Consider the following 24,574-nt stretch of genomic DNA (forward strand, 5'->3'; position numbering starts at 1 on the left):
ACCTACACGTACGCTATGGTCACAAGACGCAGGCCTCCTAATTGTCCCTAGAATTTCTAAGCAAACAGCTGGAGGCAGGGCTTTCTCCTATAGAGCTCCATTTTTATGGAATGGTCTGCCTACCCATGTGAGAGACGCAAACTCGGTCTCAACCTTTAAGTCTTTACTGAAGACTCATCTCTTCAGTAGGTTATTTGAGTGAGTGTAGTCTGGCCCAGGAGTGTGAAGGTGAATGGCAAGGCACTGGAGCAACGAACCGCCCTTGCTGTCTCTGCCTGTCCGGTTCCCCTCTTTCCACTGGGATTCTCTGCCTCAAACCCTATTACAGGGGCTGAGTCACTGGCTTACTGGTGCTCTTTCATGCCGTCACTAGGAGGGGTGCGTCACTTGAGTGGGTTGAGTCACCGACCTGATCTTCCTGTCTGAAACAAAGGTCTCCCCCCCTTGGGTTGTGCCGTGGCGGAGACCTTTGTGGGCTATACTCAGCCTTGTCTCAGGATGGTAAGTTGGTGATTGAAGATATCCCTCTAGTGGTGTGGGGGCTGTGCTTTGGCAAAGTGGGTGGGGTTATATCCTTCCTGTTTGGCCCTGTCCGGGGGTATCATCGGATGGGGCCACAGTGTCTCCTGACCCCTCCTGTCTCAGCCTCCAGTATTTATGCTGCAGTAGTTTATGTGTTGGGGGGCTAGGGTCAGTTTGTTATATTTGGAGTACTTCTCCTGTCTTATCCGGTGTCCTGTGTGAATTTAATTATGCTCTCTCTAATTCTCTCTTTCTTTCTCTCTCTCGGAGGACCTGAGCCCTAGAACCATGCCTCAGGAGTACCTGGCATGATGACTCCTTGCTCTCCCCAGTCCACCTGGCCGTGCTGCTGCTCCAGTTTCAACTGTTCTGCCTGCGGCTATGGAATCCTGACCTGTTCACCGGACGTGCTACCTGTCCCAGACCTATTATTTGACCATGCTGGTCATTTATGAACATTTGAACATCTTGGCCATGTTCTGTTATAATCTCCACCCGGCACAGCCAGAAGTGGACTGGCCACCCCACATAGCCTGGTTCCTCTCAAAGTTTCTTCCTTGGATTTGGCCTTTCTAGGGAGTTTTTCCTAGCCACCGTGCTTCTACACCTGCATTGCTTGCTGTTTGGGGTTTTAGGCTGGGTTTCTGTACAGCACTTTGAGATATCAGCTGATGTATGAAGGGCTATATAAATACATTTGATTTGATTGATTTGATTTGTGTATTGGATAATTTATAGTAAAAGGCTGGGTTTGCGCAAATAACCAACAATTTACGAAGTTCAGATGAGACTGACGACGTGAGGTAAATAATAATTCATTAATAGAAGACTAATTGATCAGATATGAAAAAATCTGAAGAATTATCATCAGAAAATTATAACTTTATAATCTGAAGATTTTTTTTTCACATGATTAGTTTAATAACAATTACAGAGAATTGATTTGAAAAAATAACAGACTTTTAATGATGCCAAAGACACGACACTGTGTTCCACGCAAATCAAATGTTATTTGTCACATGCGCCGAATACAACAGGTGTAGTAGACCTTACAGTGAAATGCGGAATACAACAGGTGTAGTAGACCTCACAGTGAAATGCTGAATACAACAGGTGTAGTAGACCTCACAGTGAAATGCTGAATACAACAGGTGTAGTAGACCTCACAGTGAAATGCTGAATACAACAGGTGTAGTAGACCTTACCGTGAAATGCCGAATACAACAGGTGTAGTAGACCTTACTGTGAAATGCGGAATACAACAGGTGTAGTAGACCTTACCGTGAAATGCCGAATACAACAGGTGTAGTAGACCTCACAGTGAAATGCTGAATACAACAGGTGTAGTAGACCTCACAGTGAAATGCTGAATACAACAGGTGTAGTAGACCTCACAGTGAAATGCTGAATACAACAGGTGTAGTAGACCTCACAGTGAAATGCTGAATACAACAGGTGTAGGTAGACCTTACAGTGAAATGCTGAATACAACAGGTGTAGTAGACCTCACAGTGAAATGCTGAATACAACAGGTGTAGTAGACCTTACAGTGAAATGCTGAATACAACAGGTGTAGTAGACCTTACCGTGAAATGCCGAATACAACAGGTGTAGTAGACCTCACAGTGAAATGCTGAATACAACAGGTGTAGTAGACCTTACCGTGAAATGCCGAATACAACAGGTGTAGTAGACCTTACCGTGAAATGCCGAATACAACAGGTGTAGTAGACCTTACAGTGAAATGCTGAATACAACAGGTGTAGTAGACCTTACAGTGAAATGCTGAATACAACAGGTGTAGTAGACCTTACCGTGAAATGCCGAATACAACAGGTGTAGTAGACCTTACCGTGAAATGCCGAATACAACAGGTGTAGTAGACCTTACCGTGAAATGCCGAATACAACAGGTGTAGTAGACCTTACAGTGAAATGCCGAATACAACAGGTGTAGTAGACCTTACCGTGAAATGCCGAATACAACAGGTGTAGTAGACCTTACCGTGAAATGCCGAATACAACAGGTGTAGTAGACCTTACAGTGAAATGCTGAATACAACAGGTGTAGTAGACCTCTCAGTGAAATGCTGAATACAATAGGTGTAGTAGACCTCACAGTGAAATGCTGAATACAACAGGTGTAGTAGACCTTACAGTGAAATGCTGAATACAACAGGTGTAGTAGACCTTACAGTGAAATGCTGAATACAACAGGTGTAGTAGACCTTACAGTGAAATGCGGAATACAAAAGGTGTAGTAGACCTCACAGTGAAATACTTATTTACAAGCCCTTAACCAACAGTGCAGTTTCAAAAATCGAGTTAAGAAAATATTGACAGATAAAAAAAAAATAACAATATTGAGGATATATATATATTTTTTTATATTATACTGGTACCAAGTCAAACATCTCATTTTACAAATCGGTTGGGTTCTAGATACAAGCATACACTTCCGTTCAAAAGTTTGGGCTCATTTAGAAATGTCCTTGGTTTTGAAAGAAAAGCCCATTTTTTGTCCATTAAGATAACATCAAATTGATCAGAAGCACAGTGTAATACAGGTTGATGAGTTTCAGAAGAAAGTCTTTGTTTCTGGCCATTTTGAGCCTGTAATCGAACCCACAAATGCTGATGCTCCAGATACTCAACTAGTCTAAAGAAGGACAGTTTTATTGCTTCTTTAATCAGAAAAAACAGTTTTCAGCTGTGCTAACATAATTGCAAAAGGGTTTTGTAATGATCAATTAGCCTTTTAAAATGATAAACTTGGATTAGCTAACACAATGTGCCATTGGAACACAGGAGTGATGGTTGCTGATAATGGGCCTCTGTACACCTATGTAGATATACCCAAAACATCTGCCGTTTCCGTTTCTTTACCACATTAACAACATTTACAATGTCTACACTGTATTTCTGATCAATTTGATGTTATTTTAAATTGACAAAAAAAAAATGCTTTTCTTTCAAAAACAAGAACATTTCTAAGTGACCCCAAACTTCTGACCAGTAGTATAGCAGGGGGTGTAAAGCCATAACGCATACGTTTTTCCAGCAGCAGACTGTGATCAATAATGTCAAAAGCTGCACTGAAGTCTAACAAGACAGCCCCCACAATCATTTTTCTCATCAATTTCTCTCAGCCAATCATCAGTCATTGTGTAAGTGTTGTGCTTGTTGAATGTCCTTCCCTATAATCATGCTGAAAGTCTGTTGTCAATTTGTTAACTGTAAAATAGCATTGTATCTGGTCAAACACTTTTTTTTCCAGAAGTTTACTATGGGTTGGTAACAGGCTGATTGGTTGGCTATTTGAGCCAGTAAAGGGGGCTTTACTATTCTTGTGTGGTGGAATGACTTTAGCTTCCCTCCAGGCCGGAGGGCTCTAGTAGGCTTAAATTGAAGATGTGGCAAATAGGAGCGGCAATATCGTCTGCTATTATCCTCAGTCATTTTCCATCTAGATTGTCAAGCACAGTAGAACCACAGTGGCTTGTCATTGTTGACAACAACAAAAAATGTCACCTCTTCCACACTGACTTTACGGAGTTCATAAGTACAATTTTTGTCTTTCATAATTTGGTCCGATATACTTGGATGTGTACTGTCAGCATTTGTTGGTGGCATTTCATCCCTAAGTTCGCTTATATTGCCAATGAAAAAGTCATTAAAGTAGTTGACAATATCGGTGGGCTTTGTGATGGATTCAATGAATCTGATTCAATGAATAATGAAGCCGAGTTGTTTTTTTCCCCAAAAAATTTCATTTAAGGTGCCTCAAACTTTTTACTATCATTGTTTATATCATTTAACTTTGTTTCATAGTATAGTTAATTTTTTAATTTAGTTTAGTCACATGATTTCTCAATTTGCAGTATGTTTGCCAATCGGTGGTGCAGCCAGACTTATTTGCCATTCCTTTTGCCTCATCCCTCTCAACCATACCATTTTTCAATTCCTCGTTGGTTCCCATTGGATGATGACGGTGATTTGAGAAGAGTAGTACAGTGTTTCCAATTAAATTATTAATTAAATATTAAATTACTTTTTCTAGATACTTGACTTAGGGTAGCTAATCAGCGGTACCAGTGATTGTCTGAGAAGGGAGTTTCTCGCTTCTTCCTTGTGCTGATATTTAGAGTTCAAACCATTTCAGACATGGGCTACAGCTCCCCGTCTTTCCTGGTCTGGGAGGTGAGTTTATTTTCTTCACCTCGTGTTGAGGTTCAAAGTTCCAACTATTTCAAACGTGTAGCTACCGCTCCATGCTTTTCTGGTCTAACATTAATTTCTTTACCAATCATAGACACGAACAGTTCCGTCAGGCTGACACGCTCTCTGACCTCACTGTGCAAAGTTTATAGATAGGAAATTATTCCATGACTCCAAAAATCGTATTTATATCTTAACAAAAACATGTTCATCATTTGTCATGTTATATGCACAATGTATTAGATGGAAACTTTCCAAGTTACAGTATTTCCTTTATAACATTTTAGTGACATCACAAAATAACAACCCATATGAAATTCTTATTCTTTAGATCACCTCTGACCATTTACCACATTCTTATGTTAGAAATATTGTTCCAGTATTCACTTTTTGAACGTGTTAAGAGTTTTGTCGGGAAAAGTATGTTAACAAAGAACATTCCTTTGGTTCATACTGGAGAGGGAGACCTTAGATCTCCTCTCCTTTAATGTACGACAGGGTGTGAGCTTTCAACCCGGGTGCAGCTCCCTCCTCCTCTCTTATGTGGATGAGAGAAGGCCTGGTTACTGTCATTCACCACCAAGCTGATCTGACCCATCCGGATCCTCACAGAACAGTCATGACACTAGGTACAATCATATGTAGTATTACAGCGTGGTTGGGTTGGACATCGGACCGGTGGACAGTCTGGACCGGTCTGTACTTTGGTCTGTTGGGTTGGACATTAGACCGGTGTCCAGTTTGCTCTGATGAGTCCAAATTTGAGATTTTTTGGTTCCAACCGCCGTGTCTTTGTGAGATGCAGAGTAGGTGAACGGATGATCTCAGCATGTGTGGTTCCCACCGTGAAGCATGGAGGAAGAAGTGTGATGGTTTGGGGGTGCTTTGCTGGTAACATTGTCAGTGATTTAGTTAGAATTCAAGGCACACTTAACCAGCATGGCTACCACAGCATTCTGCAGCGATACACCATCCCATCTGGTTTAGGCTTAGTGGCACTATCATTTGTTTTTCAACAGGACAATGACCCAACACACCTCCAGGCTGTGTAAGGGCTATTTGACAAAGGAGGAGAGTAATGGAGTGCTGCATCAGATGACCTGGCCTTCACAATCACCAGTTGAGATGGTTTGGGAGTTGGACCGCAGAGTGAAGGAAAAGAAACCAACAAGTGCTCAGCATATGTGGGAACCTTAAAGACTGTTTGAAAAGCATTCCAGGTGAAGATGGTTGAGAGAATGCCAAGAATGTGCAAAGCTGTCATGAAGGCAAAGGGTGGCTACTTTGGAGAATCTCAAATATAAAATATATTTTAATTTGTTTAACACTTTTTTTAGTTACTACATGGTTCCATATGTGTAATTTCATAGTGTTGATCTTCACTATTATTCCACAATGTAGAAAATGGCACAAATAAAGAAAACCCCTTTAACTGAGTAGGTCCAAACTGTTGACTGGTACTGTATATATATCTATGGTTCAGCCTTGAGCAGGGCGGACCCAGAGACAGATTTTATATGGTATACAGTATATAGTATATAGTATATCTCAATGTAAAGCTCAGGGCTGATCCACGTCATTAAGACTACTGCTCATTAAACCTCAGGGCTGATCCACATCATTAAGACTACTGCTCATTAAACCTCAGGGCAGATCCACGTCATTAAGACTACTGCTCATTAAACCTCAGGGCTGATCCACATCATTAAGACCTCTGCTCATTAAACCTCAGGGCTGATCTACGTCACAAAGACCTCTGCTCATTAAACCTCAGGGCAGATCCACGTCATTAAGACCCCTGCTCATTAAACCTCAGGGCTGATCCACGTCACAAAGACCTCTGCTCATTAAACCTCAGGGCAGATCCACATCATTAAGACTACTGCTCATTAAACAGGGCTGATCCACATCATTAAGACAACTGCTCATTAAACCTCAGGGCAGATCCACGTCACAAAGACAGCTGCTCATTAAATGACACATATTCAGAGGTAAATCTAAAAAATAGGGTCCTGAATACTATATTATGAATCTCAAATGGCACCCTATTCCCTATGAAGTGCACTACTTTTGAGTGGGGAATAGGGTGTTATTGGGACGCACACCATTCCATTATGGGTGTAATTCTGTCAGCAGTAACAGAATCTGAGTCTGTCTCAAAGTGATTAAACAAAAGCACCAACGCAGCAGCGTTCACTGTAAAATATTTTTGTTCAGCATATTCACAATCTAGCAGGGACAATTGACAGACGTTATTATAGCTGACAGCTTCACGCAAAACAAACATATCAACGACGTTATTATAGCTGACAGCTCCAAACCAACATATCAACGACGTTATTATAGCTGACAGCTCCAAACCAACATATCAACGACGTTATTATAGCTGACAGCTCCAAACCAACATATCAACGACGTTATTATAGCCGACAGCTCCAAACCAACATATCAACGACGTTATTATAGCTGACAGCTCCAAACCAACATATCAACGACGTTATTATAGCTGACAGCTCCAAACTAACATATCAACGACGTTATTATAGCTGACAGCTCCAAACCAACATATCAACGACGTTATTATAGCTGACAGCTCCAAACTAACATATCAACGACGTTATTATAGCTGACAGCTCCAAACCAACATATCAACGACGTTATTATAGCTGACAGCTCCAAACCAACATATCAACGACGTTATTATAGCTGACAGCTCCAAACCAACATATCAACGACGTTATTATAGCTGACAGCTCCAAACCAACATATCAACGACGTTATTATAGCTGACAGCTCCACGCCAGACCAAGATATCAACAACGTTATTATAGCCGACAGCTCCAAACCAACATATCAACGACGTTATTATAGCTGACAGCTCCAAACCAACATATCAACGACGTTATTATAGCTGACAGCTCCAAACCAACATGTCAACGACGTTATTATAGCTGACAGCTCCAAACCAACATATCAACGACGTTATTATAGCTGACAGCTCCAAACCAACATATCAACGACGTCATTATAGCTGACAGCTCCAAACCAACATATCAACGACGTCATTATAGCTGACAGCTCCACGCCAAACCAAGATATCAACGACGTTATTATAGCCGACAGCTTCACGCCAAACTAACATATCAACGACGTTATTATAGCCGACAGCTTCACGCCAAACCAACATATCAACGACGTTATTATAGCTGACAGCTCCAAACCAACATATCAATGACGTTATTATAGCTGACAGCTCCAAACCAACATATCAACGACGTTATTATAGCTGACAGCTCCAAACCAACATATCAACGACGTTATTATAGCTGACAGCTCCAAACCAACATATCAACGACGTCATTATAGCCGACAGCTTCACGCCAAACCAACATATCAACGACGTTATTATAGCTGACAGCTCCAAACCAACATATCAATGACGTTATTATAGCTGACAGCTCCAAACCAACATATCAACGACGTTATTATAGCTGACAGCTCCAAACCAACATATCAACGACGTTATTATAGCTGACAGCTCCAAACCAACATATCAACGACGTTATTATAGCTGACAGCTCCAAACCAACATATCAACGACGTTATTATAGCTGACAGCTCCAAACCAACATATCAACGACGTCATTATAGCTGACAGCTCCAAACCAACATATCAACGACGTTATTATAGCTGACAGCTCCAAACCAACATATCAACGACGTTATTATAGCTGACAGCTCCAAACCAACATATCAACGACGTTATTATAGCTGACAGCTCCAAACCAACATATCAACGACGTTATTATAGCTGACAGCTCCAAACCAACATATCAACGACGTTATTATAGCTGACAGCTCCACGCCAGACCAAGATATCAACAACGTTATTATAGCCGACAGCTCCAAACCAACATATCAACGACGTTATTATAGCTGACAGCTCCAAACCAACATATCAACGACGTTATTATAGCTGACAGCTCCAAACCAACATATCAACGACGTTATTATAGCTGACAGCTCCAAACCAACATGTCAACGACGTTATTATAGCTGACAGCTCCAAACCAACATATCAACGACGTTATTATAGCTGACAGCTCCAAACCAACATATCAACGACGTTATTATAGCTGACAGCTCCAAACCAACATATCAACGACGTTATTATAGCTGACAGCTCCAAACCAACATATCAACGACGTTATTATAGCTGACAGCTCAAAACCAACATATCAACGACGTTATTATAGCTGACAGCTCCAAACCAACATATCAACGACGTTATTATAGCTGACAGCTCCAAACCAACATATCAACGACGTTATTATAGCTGACAGCTCCAAAACAACATATCAACGACGTCATTATAGCTGACAGCTCCAAACCAACATATCAACGACGTTATTATAGCTGACAGCTCCAAACCAACATATCAATGACGTTATTATAGCTGACAGCTCCAAACCAACATATCAACGACGTTATTATAGCTGACAGCTCCAAACCAACATATCAACGACGTTATTATAGCTGACAGCTCCAAACCAACATATCAATGACGTTATTATAGCTGACAGCTCCAAACCAACATATCAACGACGTTATTATAGCTGACAGCTCCAAACCAACATATCAACGACGTCATTATAGCTGACAGCTCCACGCCAAACCAAGATATCAACGACGTTATTATAGCTGACAGCTCCAAACCAACATATCAACGACGTTATTATAGCCGACAGCTTCACGCCAAACTAACATATCAACGACGTTATTATAGCCGACAGCTTCACGCCAAACCAACATATCAACGACGTTATTATAGCCGACAGCTTCACGCCAGACCAACATATCAACGACGTTATTATAGCCGACAGCTTCACGCCAGACCAACATATCAACGACGTTATTATAGCCGACAGCTTCACGCCAGACCAACATATCAACGACGTTATTATAGCCGACAGCTTCACGCCAGACCAACATATCAACGACGTTATTATAGCCGACAGCTTCACGCCAGACCAACATATCAACGACGTTATTATAGCCGACAGCTTCACGCCAGACCAACATATCAACAACGTTATTATAGCCGACAGCTTCACGCCAGACCAACATATAAACGACGTTATTATAGCCGACAGCTTCACGCCAAACCAACATATCAATGACGTTATTATAGCCGACAGCGTCACGCCAGACCAACATATCAACGACGTTATTATAGCCGACAGCTTCACGCCAAACCAAGATATCAACGACGTTATTATAGCCGACAGCTTCACGCCAAACCAAGATATCAACGACGTTATTATAGCCGACAGCTTCACGCCAAACCAAGATATCAACGACGTTATTATAGACGACAGCTTCACGCCAAACCAAGATATCAACGACGTTATTATAGCCGACAGCTTCACGCCAAACCAAGATATCAACGACGTTATTATAGCCGACAGCTTCACGCCAAACCAAGATATCAACGACGTTATTATAGACGACAGCTCCACGCCAAACCAACATATCAACAACGTTATTATAGCCGACAGCTTCACGCCAGACCAACATATCAACGACGTTATTATAGCCGACAGCTTCACGCCAGACAAACATATCAACGACGTTATTATAGCTGACAGCTTCACGCCAAACCAAGATATCAACGACGTTATTATAGCCGACAGCTTCACGCCAAACCAAGATATCAACGACGTCATTACAGCTGACAGCTCCACGCCAAACCAAGATATCAACGACGTTATTATAGCCGACAGCTTCACGCCAAACCAAGATATCAACGACGTTATTATAGCTGACAGCTCCAAACCAACATATCAACGACGTTATTATAGCCGACAGCTTCACGCCAAACTAACATATCAACGACGTTATTATAGCCGACAGCTTCACGCCAAACCAACATATCAACGACGTTATTATAGCCGACAGCTTCACGCCAGACCAACATATCAACGACGTTATTATAGCCGACAGCTTCACGCCAGACCAACATATCAACGACGTTATTATAGCCGACAGCTTCACGCCAGACCAACATATCAACGACGTTATTATAGCCGACAGCTTCACGCCAAACCAAGATATCAACGACGTTATTATAGCCGACAGCTCCACGCCAGACCAACATATCAACGACGTTATTATAGACGACAGCTTCACGCCAAACCAACATATCAACGACGTTATTATAGCCGACAGCTTCACGCCAAACCAAGATATCAACGACGTTATTATAGACGACAGCTTCACGCCAAACCAACATATCAACGACGTTATTATAGCCGACAGCTCCACGCCAGACCAACATATCAACGACGTTATTATAGACGACAGCTTCACGCCAAACCAACATATCAACGACGTTATTATAGCCGACAGCTTCACGCCAGACCAACATATCAACGACGTTATTATAGCTGACAGCTTCACGCCCAACCAACATATCAACGACGTTATTATAGCTGACAGCTTCACGCCAGACCAACATATCAACGACGTCATTATAGCTGACAGCTCCACGCCAAACCAACTAATCAACGACGTTATTATAGCTGACAGCTTCACGCCAGACCAACATATCAACGACGTTATTATAGCCGACAGCTTCACGCCAAACCAACATATCAACGACGTTATTATAGCTGACAGCTTCACGCCAGACCAACATATCAACGACGTTATTATAGCCGACAGCTTCACGCCAAACCAACATATCAACGACGTTATTATAGCCGACAGCTCCACGCCAGACCAACATATCAACGACGTTATTATAGCCGACAGCTTCACGCCAGACCAACATATCAACGACGTTATTATAGCCGACAGCTTCACGCCAAACCAAGATATCAACGACGTTATTATAGCCGACAGCTCCACGCCAGACCAACATATCAACGACGTTATTATAGACGACAGCTTCACGCCAAACCAACATATCAACGACGTTATTATAGCCGACAGCTTCACGCCAGACCAACATATCAACGACGTTATTATAGCCGACAGCTTCACGCCAGACCAACATATCAACGACGTTATTATAGCCGACAGCTTCACGCCAGACCAACATATCAACGACGTTATTATAGCCGACAGCTTCACGCAAAACCAACATATCAACGACGTTATTATAGCTGACAGCTCCAAACCAACATATCAACGACGTTATTATAGCTGACAGCTCCAAACCAACATATCAACGACGTTATTAAAGCTGACAGCTCCAAACTAACATATCAACAACGTTATTATAGCTGACAGCTCCAAACTAACATATCAACAACGTTAATATAGCTGACAGCTCCAAACCAACATATCAACGACGTTATTATAGCTGACAGCTCCAAACCAACATATCAACGACGTTATTATAGCTGACAGCTCCAAACCAACATGTCAACGACGTCATTATAGCTGACAGCTCCAAACCAACATATCAACGACATTATTATAGCTGACAGCTCCAAACCAACATATCAACGACGTTATTATAGCTGACAGCTCCAAACCAACATATCAACGACGTTATTATAGCTGACAGCTCCAAACCAACATATCAACGACGTTATTATAGCTGACAGCTCCAAACCAACATATCAACGACGTTATTATAGCTGACAGCTCCAAACCAACATATCAACGACGTTATTATAGCTGACAGCTCCAAACCAACATATCAACAACGTTGGGGGAAAGGAAATACTAAGTTTGCATACCAAATGGCACCCCCTTCCCTACATAGTACATATAGCCCCATTGGCCCTGCTCAAAGTAGTGCACTACATAGGGGACAGGGTACCAGTTGGGACACATTCAAACCGATTGTAGCTCCTGAACACAGCCAACGCTCTGTAAACTTGCATTCAAAGAGAACAGCTCATTATTTCCAATAAAGATGATGAGAGGACAGACTTTAACCACAGTGGAAAAGAAACGCCTCATTATCGACCTGCTACTGCTGGAGCACCAAGCCCTTTATACACTGCATATCTGGTTATCCTAGGGGACCGGGAGGTGTCCATCCAGAGTAGGGTTATCTGGTCATCCTAGGGGACAGGGAGGTGTCCATCCAGAGTAGGGTTATCTGGTCATCCTAGGGGACAGGGAGGTGTCCATCCAGAGTAGGGTTATCTGGTCATCCTAGGGGACAGGGAGGTGTCCATCCAGAGTAGGGTTATCTGGTCATCCTAGGGGACAGGGAGGTGTCCATCCAGAGTAGGGTTATCTGGTCATCCTAGGGGACAGGGAGGTGTCCATCCAGAGTAGGGTTATCTGGTCATCCTAGGGGACAGGGGGGTGTCCATCCAGAGTAGGGTTATCTGGTCATCCTAGGGGACAGGGAGGTGTCCATCCAGAGTAGGGTTATCTGGTTATCCTAGGGGACCGGGAGGTGTCCATCCAGAGTAGGGTTATCTGGTTATCCTAGGGGACCGGGAGGTGTCCATCCAGAGTAGGGTTATCTGGTCATCCTAGGGGACAGGGAGGTGTCCATCCAGAGTAGGGTTATCTGGTCATCCTAGGGGACCGGGAGGTGTCCATCCAGAGTAGGGTTATCTGGTCATCCTAGGGGACCGGGAGGTGTCCATCCAGAGTAGGGTTATCTGGTCATCCTAGGGGACCGGGAGGTGTCCATCCAGAGTAGGGTTATCTGGTTATCCTAGGGGACAGGGAGGTGTCCATCCAGAGTAGGGTTATCTGGTCATCCTAGGGGACAGGGAGGTGTCCATCCAGAGTAGGGTTATCTGGTCATCCTAGGGGACAGGGAGGTGTCCATCCAGAGTAGGGTTATCTGGTTATCCTAGGGGACAGGGAGGTGTCCATCCAGAGTAGGGTTATCTGGTCATCCTAGGGGACAGGGAGGTGTCCATCCAGAGTAGGGTTATCTGGTCATCCTAGGGGACAGGGAGGTGTCCATCCAGAGTAGGGTTATCTGGTCATCCTAGGGGACAGGGGGGTGTCCATCCAGAGTAGGGTTATCTGGTCATCCTAGGGGACCGGGAGGTGTCCATCCAGAGTAGGGTTATCTGGTCATCCTAGGGGACCGGGAGGTGTCCATCCAGAGTAGGGTTATCTGGTCATCCTAGGGGACAGGGAGGTGTCCATCCAGAGTAGGGTTATCTGGTCATCCTAGGGGACCGGGAGGTGTCCATCCAGAGTAGGGTTATCTGGTCATCCTAGGGGACCGGGAGGTGTCCATCCAGAGTAGGGTTATCTGGTCATCCTAGGGGACAGGGAGGTGTCCATCCAGAGTAGGGTTATCTGGTCATCCTAGGGGACAGGGAGGTGTCCATCCAGAGTAGGGTTATCTGGTTATCCTAGGGGACAGGAAGGTGTCCATCCAGAGTAGGGTTATCTGGTTATCCTAGGGGACAGGAAGGTGTCCATCCAGAGTAGGGTTATCTGGTTATCCTAGGGGACAGGGAGGTGTCCATCCAGAGTAGGGTTATCTGGTCATCCTAGGGGACAGGGAGGTGTCCATCCAGAGTAGGGTTATCTGGTTATCCTACAGGGTGGTGTCCATCCAGAGTAGGGTTATCTGGTCATCCTAGGGGACAGGGAGGTGTCCATAGAGTGCAGGTCATCCTAGGGGACAGGGGGGTGTCCATAGAGTGCAGGGTTGCACAATAACTAGTAACATTCACAGAATTCACAGGATTTCTGAAAAACTTGGGACATTTGGGGAAAGTTACTTTTGGGTTATTAGCATAAAGACAGACAATAAACCACCAGGTTAATTTGACCATTTAATTATAGACAACATGTTCGTCATTATTTAAATTATCAGACCATCAGTAAACTAGTAATTCTCAGATTCAACATAGTTTCAGCAGTTCTCTACTTGTTCCTCTTATCATCTGCTGTCTTCCATAGAAAATATCCCTTTTTTTAAAAAGCCTCAGGAGTTTACATGACTTTTTAAAACCATTCAACAAATATATCATTCACAATACTTTCTCATTATTTACAAAACAAACAGCATCGCTGCTAAAAAAATTATACATATTAACAAACTACTTCCTCAAGTATCTACAATGGCGTTTTACAAAGAACGAAAGAGGATGAAGAACAGAGTCATTTGAGGCTTGGTGACCATAACAGAGCTTTCAGACTGTATTCCTGCCCCTTGACTTCTTACACATTTTGTTGAATTCAAAATGAATTAAATATTTTTCTCACCCATCTACACGCAATATCCGATAAGGACAAAGAGCAAACGTATTGTTCAAAATGTTTGTACATCTACTCAAGATGAGATTCAGAAATATATCATTTACATAAGTAAGTATTCACACCCCTGTGTAAATCTATATATTTTTACACGAGAGGGGGAGGGAGGGGGGGGGGGGTGTTACTAAACTGACATAGGGAATTGTTTTAAGAGAGTCATACCAAGGATCATTTAGCTATTGGAGTTTGAATTTTGGGACCCCTGTAGGTATAACAAACAAAAAACTGAATTTGGCCTTCACTCCTATAGCCAATAGAAACGCATTGAAAAACACATTAGCAAACCAGACAGACCAAAAATAAATAATAATGAATACACTTTTGAAGTGTCCGATATCTAGATATATATATATAGATATATAGATATATACACATACATACATACATACATATATATATATATATATATATATATATATATATACACACAGTGCTTTCCAAAAGTATTCGAACCCTTGACTTTTTCAACATTTTGTTATGTCAAAGACTTACTCTAAAATTGACTTTACATTTTTTTTTCAGCAATCTACACACAATACCGCATAATGACAAAGCAGAAACCGGGTTTAGAAATATGTATTAAAATAACAAACAGAAATAGCTTATTTACATAAGTATTCAGACCCTTTGCTATGAGACTCGAAATTGAGCTCAGGTGGATCCTGTTTCCATTGATCATCCTTGAGATGTTTCTACAACTAGATTGGAGTCCACCTGTGGTAAATTAAATTGATTGGACATGATTTGGAAAGGCACACCATTGTCTATATAAGATCCCACAGTTGACAGTGCATTTCACAGCAAAAACCAAGCCATGAGGTCAAAGGAATTGTCCGTAGAGCTCTGAGACAGGATTGTGTCGAGGCACAGATCTGGGGAAGGGTACCAAAACATTTCTGCTACATTGAAGGTCCCCAAGAACACAGTGGCCTCCATCATTCTGAAATGGAAGAAGTTTAGAACCACCAAGACTCTTCCTAGAGCTGGCTGCCCGTCGGCCAAACTGAGAAATCGTGGGAGAAGGGCCTTGGTCAGGGAGGTGATCAAGAACCTGATAGTCATTCTGACAGAGCTCCAGAGTTCCTCTGTGGAGATGAGAACCTTCCAGACGGACAACCATCTCTGCAGCACTCCACCAATCAGGCCTTTATGGTAGAGAGGCCAGACGGAAGCTGCTCCTCAGTAAAAGGCACATGACAGCCGGCTTGGAGTTTGCCAAAAGGTACCTAAAGAGTCTCAGACCATGAGAAACAAGATTCTCTGGTCTGATGAAACCAAGATTGAACTCTTTGGCCTAAATGCCAAGCGTCACATTCGGAGGAGACCTGGCACCATCCCTACGGTGAAGCATGGTGGTGACAGCATCATGTCTGGAGGACACCTGGCACCATCCCTACGGTGAAGCATGGTGGTGACAGCATCATGCTGTGGGAATGTTTTTCAGCCTCAGGGACTGGGAGACTAGTCAGGATCGAGGGAAAGATAAACAGAGCAAAGTACAGAGAGTTCCTTGATGAAAACCTGCTCCAGGTCTCGTTCAGGACCTCGGACGGGGTCAAAGGTTCACCTTCCAACAGGACAACGACCCTAAGCACACAGCCAAGACAGGAGTGGCATCAGGACAAGTCTTTGAGAGGACAAGTCTTTGAGTGGCCCAGCCAGAGCCCGGACTTGAACCTGATCGAACATCTCTGGAGAGACCTGAAAATAGATGTGCAGCAACGCTCCCCATCCAACCTGACAGAGCTTGAGAGGATCTGCAGAGCAGAATGGGAGAAACTCCCCAAATACAGGTGTGCCAAGGTTGTAGCGTCATACCCAAGAAGACTTGAGGCTGTAATCGCTGCCAAAGGTGCTTCAACAAAGTACTGAGTGAAGGGTCTGAATACTTATGTACAGTGCATTCAGTATTCAGACTCCTTGACTTTGGATTTGTCAGTATGGGGTATTGTGATGTCATTATGGGGTATTGTGATGTCATTATGGTGTAGTGTGATGTCATTATGGGGTAGTGTGATGTCATTATGGGGTATTGTGATGTCATTATGGGGTATTGTGATGTCATTATGGGGTAGTGTGATGTCATTATGGGGTAGTGTGATGTCATTATGGGGTAGTGTGATGTCATTATGGGGTAATGCGTGTAGATTGATTGTTGAGAAAAAAAAATGATTGTATCAATTTTAGAATAAGGCTGTAACATAACAAAATGTGGAAAAAGTCAAGGGGTCTGAATTATTTTGGAAAAAAGTGATATATACACATTACTGGTCAAAGGTTTTAGTACACAGACTCATTACAGGGTTTTCCTTTATTTTTACTGTTTTCTACATTGTAGAATAATACTGAAGACATCATAACTATGAAATGACACATATGGAATCATGTAGTAACCAAAAAAAAGTGTTAAACAAATCAAAATATATTTTACATTTCAGATTCTTCAAAGCAGCCACCTGTGCCTTTTTGCAGACTCCAGGTGTCATTTGCCTTTTTCTTAGGAGTGGCTTCCGTCTGGCTCGGTTTCTGCTCTGACATGCAGTCAACTGTGGGACCTTATATAGACAGGTGAGTGCCTTTCCAAATCATGTCCAATCAGTTGAAATGACCACAGGTGGACTCCAATCAAGCTGTAGAAACATCTCAAGGATGCTCAATGGAAACAGGAAGCACCTGAGATCAATTTTGAGTCCCCTAGCAAAGGGTCTGAATACTTATGTCAATTAGATTTCTGTATTTCATTTTCAATACATTTGCTAAGATTTCTAAAAACAATGTTGCCACTTCATCATTATGGGGTATTGTGATGTCATTATGGGGTATTGTGATGTCATTATGGGGTGTCGTGTGTAGATGGGTGAGAAAACAAATCAATTGAATCCATTTTGAATTCAGGCTGTAACACAACAAAATGTGGAATAAATCAATCAATCAAATAAATGTATGGAGGAGAGGAGAGGAGAGGAGAGGAGAGGAGAGGAGAGGAGAGGAGGAGAAGAGAAGAGGAGAGCTCTGCTGCCATCCCAGGTAGAGGGTGGGATACTGGAGGCTGAGGAGGAGAGGAGAAGAGGAGAGGAGGAGAGCTCTGGTGCCATCCCAGGTAGAGGGCAGGATACTGGAGGCTGAGGAGGAGAGGAGGAGAGGAGAGGAGGAAAGGAGAAGAGGAGGAGAGGAGGGGAGAAGAGGAGAGGAGGAGAGCTCTGCTGCTATCCCAGGTAGAGGGCAGGATACTGGAGGCTGAGGAGGGGAGGAGAGGAGGAGAGGAGAGGAGGAGAGCTCTGATGCTATCCCAGGTAGAGGGCAGGATACTGGAGGCTGAGGAGCAGAGGAGAAGAGGAGAGGAGGAGAGGAGAGGAGGAGAGCTCTAATGCTATCCCAGGTAGAGGGCAGGATACTGGAGGCTGAGGAGGAGAGGAGAAGAGGAGAGGAGGAGAGCTCTGGTGCCATCCCAGGTAGAGGGCAGGATACTGGAGGCTGAGGAGGAGAGGAGGAGAGGAGAGGAGGAAAGGAGAAGAGGAGGAGAGGAGGGGAGAAGAGGAGAGGAGGAGAGCTCTGCTGCTATCCCAGGTAGAGGGCAGGATACTGGAGGCTGAGGAGGGGAGGAGAGGAGGAGAGGAGAGGAGGAGAGCTCTGATGCTATCCCAGGTAGAGGGCAGGATACTGGAGGCTGAGGAGGAGAGGAGAGGAGAGGAGGAGAGGAGAGGAGGAGAGCTCTGCTGCTATCCCAGGTAGAGGGCAGGATACTGGAGGCTGAGGAGGAGAGGAGAGGAGAGGAGAGGAGAGGAGAGGAGAGGAGAGGAGAGGAGAGGAGAGGAGAGGAGAGGAGAGGAGAGGAGAGGAGGAGAGGAGAGGAGGAGAGCTCTGCTGCCATCCCAGGTAGAGGGCAGGATACTGGAGGCTTGCATGAAGCAGGAATATGGTGCGATGCTGTGTCCCAAAACTAGCTGGACCCCCTGCCTGCTTCTCTATCTGTGGTGTCATTTACTGTATGAAGCTTTGGTCTGCAGGTCACGGAGACACTCATCCTATAATAGAGGTCCCGGAGACACTCATCCCATCATAGAGGTCACGGAGACACTCATCCCATCATAGAGGTCATAGACATGTAAATGTCCCCCAACCTGTCTGTCCCAGCGAGGTATAGAGGGAGATCTGCTGCTGTTATACTGCCTTCACAATCCACGAGTCAAGTCCCTCCCCAAGCCCTACCTATCCCTCACCCTATTGTTCCTATAGATACTCCTTCAGGAGAACAGCCCGGTGGGTTGGGGGATATTGTTAGGTTAAAGATACCCAGGTTAGGACAACAGGGAAATAACATCCCACAACTCAGACTGTTAGAGGGTTAGAGGCAACAGGAAGTTATACAGGAAGGAGTTGTCTTGTTTGAGGGCGGGTTAGAGGCCAGAGGAGGCTTCCAGAGGAGGCTACACAGGAAGGTGATGTTTTTTTTTAAAGCTTTGTTAAAGCCTCAGACAGGAGATATTTGTTAGGAAACAGTGTTTTCAACCTGAATGGGTAACAGAGGAGAGGCAGAGAGCAGTGAGCTGAGGGAGGAGAGGGGTAGAGAGGGGAGGCAGGGGGTAGAGAGGGGAGGCAGGGGGTAGAGAGGGGAGGCAGGGGGTAGAGAGGGGTAGAGGAGGAGGTAGAGAGGGCAGGGTAGAGAGGGGTAGAGAAGGAGGTAGAAAGGGAGGTAGAGAGGGGTAGAGAAGGAGGTAGAGAGGGGTAGAGAGGGGAGGCAGGGGGTAGAGAGGGGTAGAGAAGGAGGTAGAGAGGGGTAGAGATGGGACGCAGGGGGTAGAGAGGGGTAGAGAGGGGACGCAGGGGGTAGAGAAGGAGGTAGAGAGGGGTAGAGAGGGGAGGCAGGGGGTAGAGAGGGGTAGAGAAGGGGGTAGAGAGGGGATGCAGGGGGTCGAGTGGGGTAGAGAAGGGGGTAGAGGGGGTAGGCAGGGGGTAGAGAGGGGAGGCAGGGGGTAGAGAGGGGTAGAGAAGGGGGTAGAGAGGGGAGGCAGGGGTTAGAGAGGGGTAGAGAGGGGAGGCAGGGGGTAGAGAGGGGTAGAGAAGGGGGTAGAGAGGGGAGGCAGGGGGTAGAGAGGGGTAGAGAAGGGGGTAGAGAGGGGAGGCAGAGGGTAGAGAGGGGTAGAGAGGGGAGGCAGGGGGTAGAGAGGGGTGGAGAGGGGTAGAGAGGGGAGGCAGGGGGTAGAGGGGTATAGAAGGAGTTAGAGAGGGGAGGCAGGGGGTAGAGAGAGGGTAGAGAGGGGAGATGGGGTAGAGAGGAGAGAGGGGGTAGAGAAGGAGGTAGAGAGGGGAGACAGGGGGTAGAGAAGGGGAGACAGGGGGTAGAGAGGGTTAGAGAAGGAGGTAGAGAGGGGTAGAGGGAGGGTAGAGAGGGGAGACGGGGTAGAGAAGAGGAGACAGGGGGTAGAGAGGGGTAGAGAAGGGGAGACAGGGGGTAGAGAGGGGAGAGAAGAGGAGACAGGGGTAGAAAGGGGAGAGAGAGGGTAGAGAGGGGAGACGGGGTAGAGAAGAGGAGACAGGGGGTAGAGAAGGGGAGACAGGGGGTAGAGAGGGGAGAGAAGGGGAGACAGGGGGTAGAAAGGGGAGAGAGGAGGTAGAGAGGGGAAGACAAGGGGAGGAGAGGGGAGGAATGGAGAGGGCAGAAGTGGAGAGGGGGGGCATAGAAAGGAGAGGAGAACCAGAGCAGCTGTGTGGTCTCACCAGAAGAAGAAAACAGACGGAAAACTGACCCTAGGACAGATTCTAACAGGAGACTGTTAACATCACCAGTTACACCCGGGTGGACACCAGACAGACAACAACACCTCTCCTCGAGCAGCAATGAAGCCGTGGTCCCTCTCTTCTGACGAGGTGCTGTGGTGCACCAGGTGTCAACTGGGAAGCCTTTAGGAGGGTGACTGTCCTCTCCCCTTTTCTCCCTCCTTCCCTTCCTTCAGTTCGGGGTTATAGTCTCTGGGGTGGGGGAAGGGGTTAGGGTGGAGCAGGGTGGGGTCCAGGACCGTGGGAGGGGGTGTAGTCTCTGGGGCAGGGGGAGGGGTTAGGGTGGAGCAGGGTGGGGTCCAGGGCCGTGGCAGGGGGTGTGGTCAGATACAGGTGGAGGGGTTAGGGTGGAGCAGGGTGGGGTCCAGGGGCAGGGAGGGGTTAGGGTGGAGCAGGGTGGGATCCAGGGGCAGGGAGGAGTTATAGTCTCTGGGGTTAGGGTGGAGCAGGGTGGGGTCCAGGGGCAGGGAGGGGGTGTGGTCAGATACAGGTGGAGGGCTGTGCAGAGGGGTGTTGCTTCCTGTTCCTCAGACCACATGACTTCTCCTTGAAACCAAGACACATCTGCTGAGACACATCCACCAGGGCCGAGGCCACCGTTAGACCTACACAGAGACAGGAAGTGATGAATTAGTAACAGGAAGTGATGTATAAGTAACAGGATATGGTGTAACCAAGACAGACAGACAGACAGACAGACAGACAGACAGACAGACAGACAGACAGACAAACAGGTTAGTAACAGATCTATTAGGGTACTGGCCACCGTTAGACAGACAGACAGACAGACAGACAGGTTAGTAAAATATCTGTTAGGGTACTGGCCACCGTTAGACAGACAGACAGGTTAGTAAAATATCTGTTAGGGTACTGGCCACCGTTAGACAGGTCGTCTACTGGTTAGAGCGTTGGACTAGTAACCGAATCCCCGCGCTGACAAGGTACAACAAATCTGTTGTTCTGCCCCTGAACAGGCAGTTAACCCACTGTTCCTAGGCCGTCATTGAAAATAAGAATTTGTTCTTAACTGACTTGCCTAGTTAAATAAAGGTAAAAAAGCAAAATGTATTAGCAAACAGGAAGTGATGTCTTAGGACAAATATGTTTATCATAAACCAATATGGGCCTTAGGATACAGTGGTGGCTAGTGGCACTTTAATTTAGAAGATGGCAGCCATTTGCAGAAGTGAACAAGAAGGATTAGCGCTGTACGGTATAGATGAACTTTTTAGATACGGAACTAGGATTTTTGTTACTTTCGGTACTTCTGTCAAATGTGTCTCACGTCGTCTACTAATTGAGAGAGGATCAAGTCTGTCAGCGTTTCTCCTGTCTGTTCCAGTAACTGTTGACGAGGAACTCTGGGAGTCTGGGCTGCATCATGTTCGACTGCCCAGAAGTCTTCAATAAATGGCATTAAGAAATGTTGAAACGGTTCATTAATGTTCACAAAACAATGTTTTACAAGATGACAGCGGTAGCTTCCAGCTATGTAGGCTAACTTTCCTAGCTAGCTGACGTTAACAGTACTTTGTTTGTGATGAGGCAAAAATATGCTGATTTCAAAGTTGATTGTCACCATTAACTTGATTCATTCACTTCATCATCATCTCTCAAGCAGAGATACTGGAGGAAAATATCTCTCTGCCTCGTGTCAACCTTCACCAACCAAACTTCCTGTGTGTGCAAAGCGCATAGCAAAGTGGCTCATGCATCATGAATGAAGACATTAAAGACAGCGTACAATTATATAAAATAAGAGATTGCTTCTTCTATGCAAATGATGTTGATCAGTACCATCAAATACATCCCAAATGGAAGAGAAACAGACTGTGAATCATCCCAAATGGAAGAGAAACAGACTGTGAATCATCCCAAATGGAAGAGAAACAGACTGTGAATCATCCAAAACCAGCTCTAAACGCATGGACACCCTCCTATTGAATAATACTTATTCACCTGTATTGTAGATAGATAGGCCTACGTAGCCTAGGATGTAGCATCTTACCCAGATATTTAATACAGATTTACCATTCAAATACATGATTACCATTATGCTATAGACCTACGCTATCTACACGGGGGAGGTGTGTGTGTCGCTGGGGGAGGTGTGTGTGTGTCGCTGGGGCAGGTGTGTGTGTGTCTAGAGGAGGTGTGTGTGTCTAGAGGAGGTGTGTGTGTCATTGGGGGAGGTGTGTGTGACGTTGGGGGAGGTGTGTGTGTCGCTGGGGGAGGTGTGTGTGTCTAAAGGAGGTGTGTGTCTAGAGGAGGTGTGTGTGTCTAGAGGAGGTGTGTGTGTCTAGAGGAGGTGTGTGTGTCTAGAGGAGGTGTGTGTGTCTAGAGGAGGTGTGTGTGTCTAGAGAAGGTGTGTGTGTCACTGGGGGGGGGGGTGTGTGTCGCTGGGGGAGGTGTGTGTGTCTAGAGGAGGTGTGTGTGTCGCTGGGGGAGGTGTGTGTGTCGCTGGGGGAGGTGTGTGTCGCTGGGGGGTGTGTGTGTGTGTTTCGCTGGGGAGAGAAAGTGGAGAGACTGGGGAGAGGCTGGGAGAGACTGGGGAGAGACGGGAGAGACGGGAGAGACTGGGGAGAGACGGGAGAGACTGGGGAGAGACGGGAGAGACAGGGGAGAGACGGGGGAGAGACTGGGGAGAGACGGGAGAGACGGGAGAGACTGGGGAGAGACGGGAGAGACGGGAGAGACTGGGGAGAGACGGGAGAGACGGGAGAGACTGGGGAGAGACGGGAGAGACTGGGGAGAGACTGGGGAGAGACTGGGGAGAGACTGGGGAGAGACTGGGGAGAGACTGGGGAGAGACGGGAGAGACTGGGGAGAGACTGGGGAGAGACGGGAGAGACTGGGGAGAGGCTGGGGGAGACAAGGAGAGACTGGGGAGAGGCTGGGGGAGACTGGGAGAGACGGGAGAGACTGGGGAGAGGCTGGGGAGAGACTGGGGAGAGACAGGGGAGAGAGACTGGGGAGAGACGGGGGGAGAGACTGGGGAGAGATGGGGGGAGAGACGAGAGAGGGGAGAGACGGGAGAGAGGGGAGAGACGGGAGAGACGGGAGAGACTGGGGAGAGACTGGGGAGAGACTGGGGAGAGACTGGGGAGAGACTGGGGGAGACTGGGGAGAGACTGGGGAGAGACTGGGAGGAGACTGGGGAGAGACTGGGAGGAGACTGGGAGGAGACTGGGAGGAGACTGAGAGGAGACTGGGGAGAGACTGGGGAGAGAGAGTGGGGAGAGAGACTGGGGAGAGAGACTGGGGAGAGAGACTGGGGAGAGACTGGGGAGAGACTGGGGGAGACTGGGGAGAGACTGGGGGAGAGACTGGGGGGGACTGGGGGAGACACTGGGGGAGAGACTGGGGGAGACTGGGGGAGAGACTGGGGGAGAGACTGGGGGAGAGACTGGGGGAGACACTGGGGGAGACACTGGGGGAGACACTGGGGGAGACACTGGGGGAGAGACTGGGGGAGAGACTGGGGGAGAGACTGGGGAGAGACTGGGGGACAGACAGACAGACAGACAGACAGACAGAGAAAACATAGACAGAAGGAGGGTATTCCTGTATCTTACCAGACTGACCGGGCGGGGGGATGCCCCCGGTGCCTCTGGGTAAACGGACAAAGATGGAGAGGACAGCAGCCTTGTTCCCAAAACACGGCTCCAGGGCGATGGGCTTGGGCACCGTCTGGACAGGAGAGAGACGTTAGAGCAGGGTGTGAATTACAGGGGAGGCAGGGGGAGCTAAAATCCACTGACTGAGACGTTAGCTCCCCTAAATGAGACGTTAGCTCC

At 46.1% G+C, this 24,574-nt stretch overlaps 1 protein-coding gene across 1 annotated transcript in view; it reads right to left on the bottom strand.

The window, feature by feature from the left end:
• Positions 1-20,154: 20,154 nt before the first annotated feature.
• atrn (attractin) overlaps positions 20,155-24,574 on the bottom strand; it is a 238,845-nt gene continuing 234,425 nt past the window's right edge. Inside the window, 2 exon segments of the mRNA XM_090221488.1 lie at positions 20,155-21,382; positions 24,353-24,467. Of these exon segments, the coding sequence (XP_090077614.1) occupies positions 21,258-21,382; positions 24,353-24,467 (240 nt within the window). The 3' untranslated portion in view covers positions 20,155-21,257.

The sequence above is a fragment of the Oncorhynchus mykiss genome, chromosome 25 (assembly GCF_057628025.1).
Source record: "Oncorhynchus mykiss isolate SJ-2025 chromosome 25, ASM5762802v1, whole genome shotgun sequence".
In the NCBI taxonomy this organism is placed as follows: domain Eukaryota; kingdom Metazoa; phylum Chordata; class Actinopteri; order Salmoniformes; family Salmonidae; genus Oncorhynchus; species Oncorhynchus mykiss.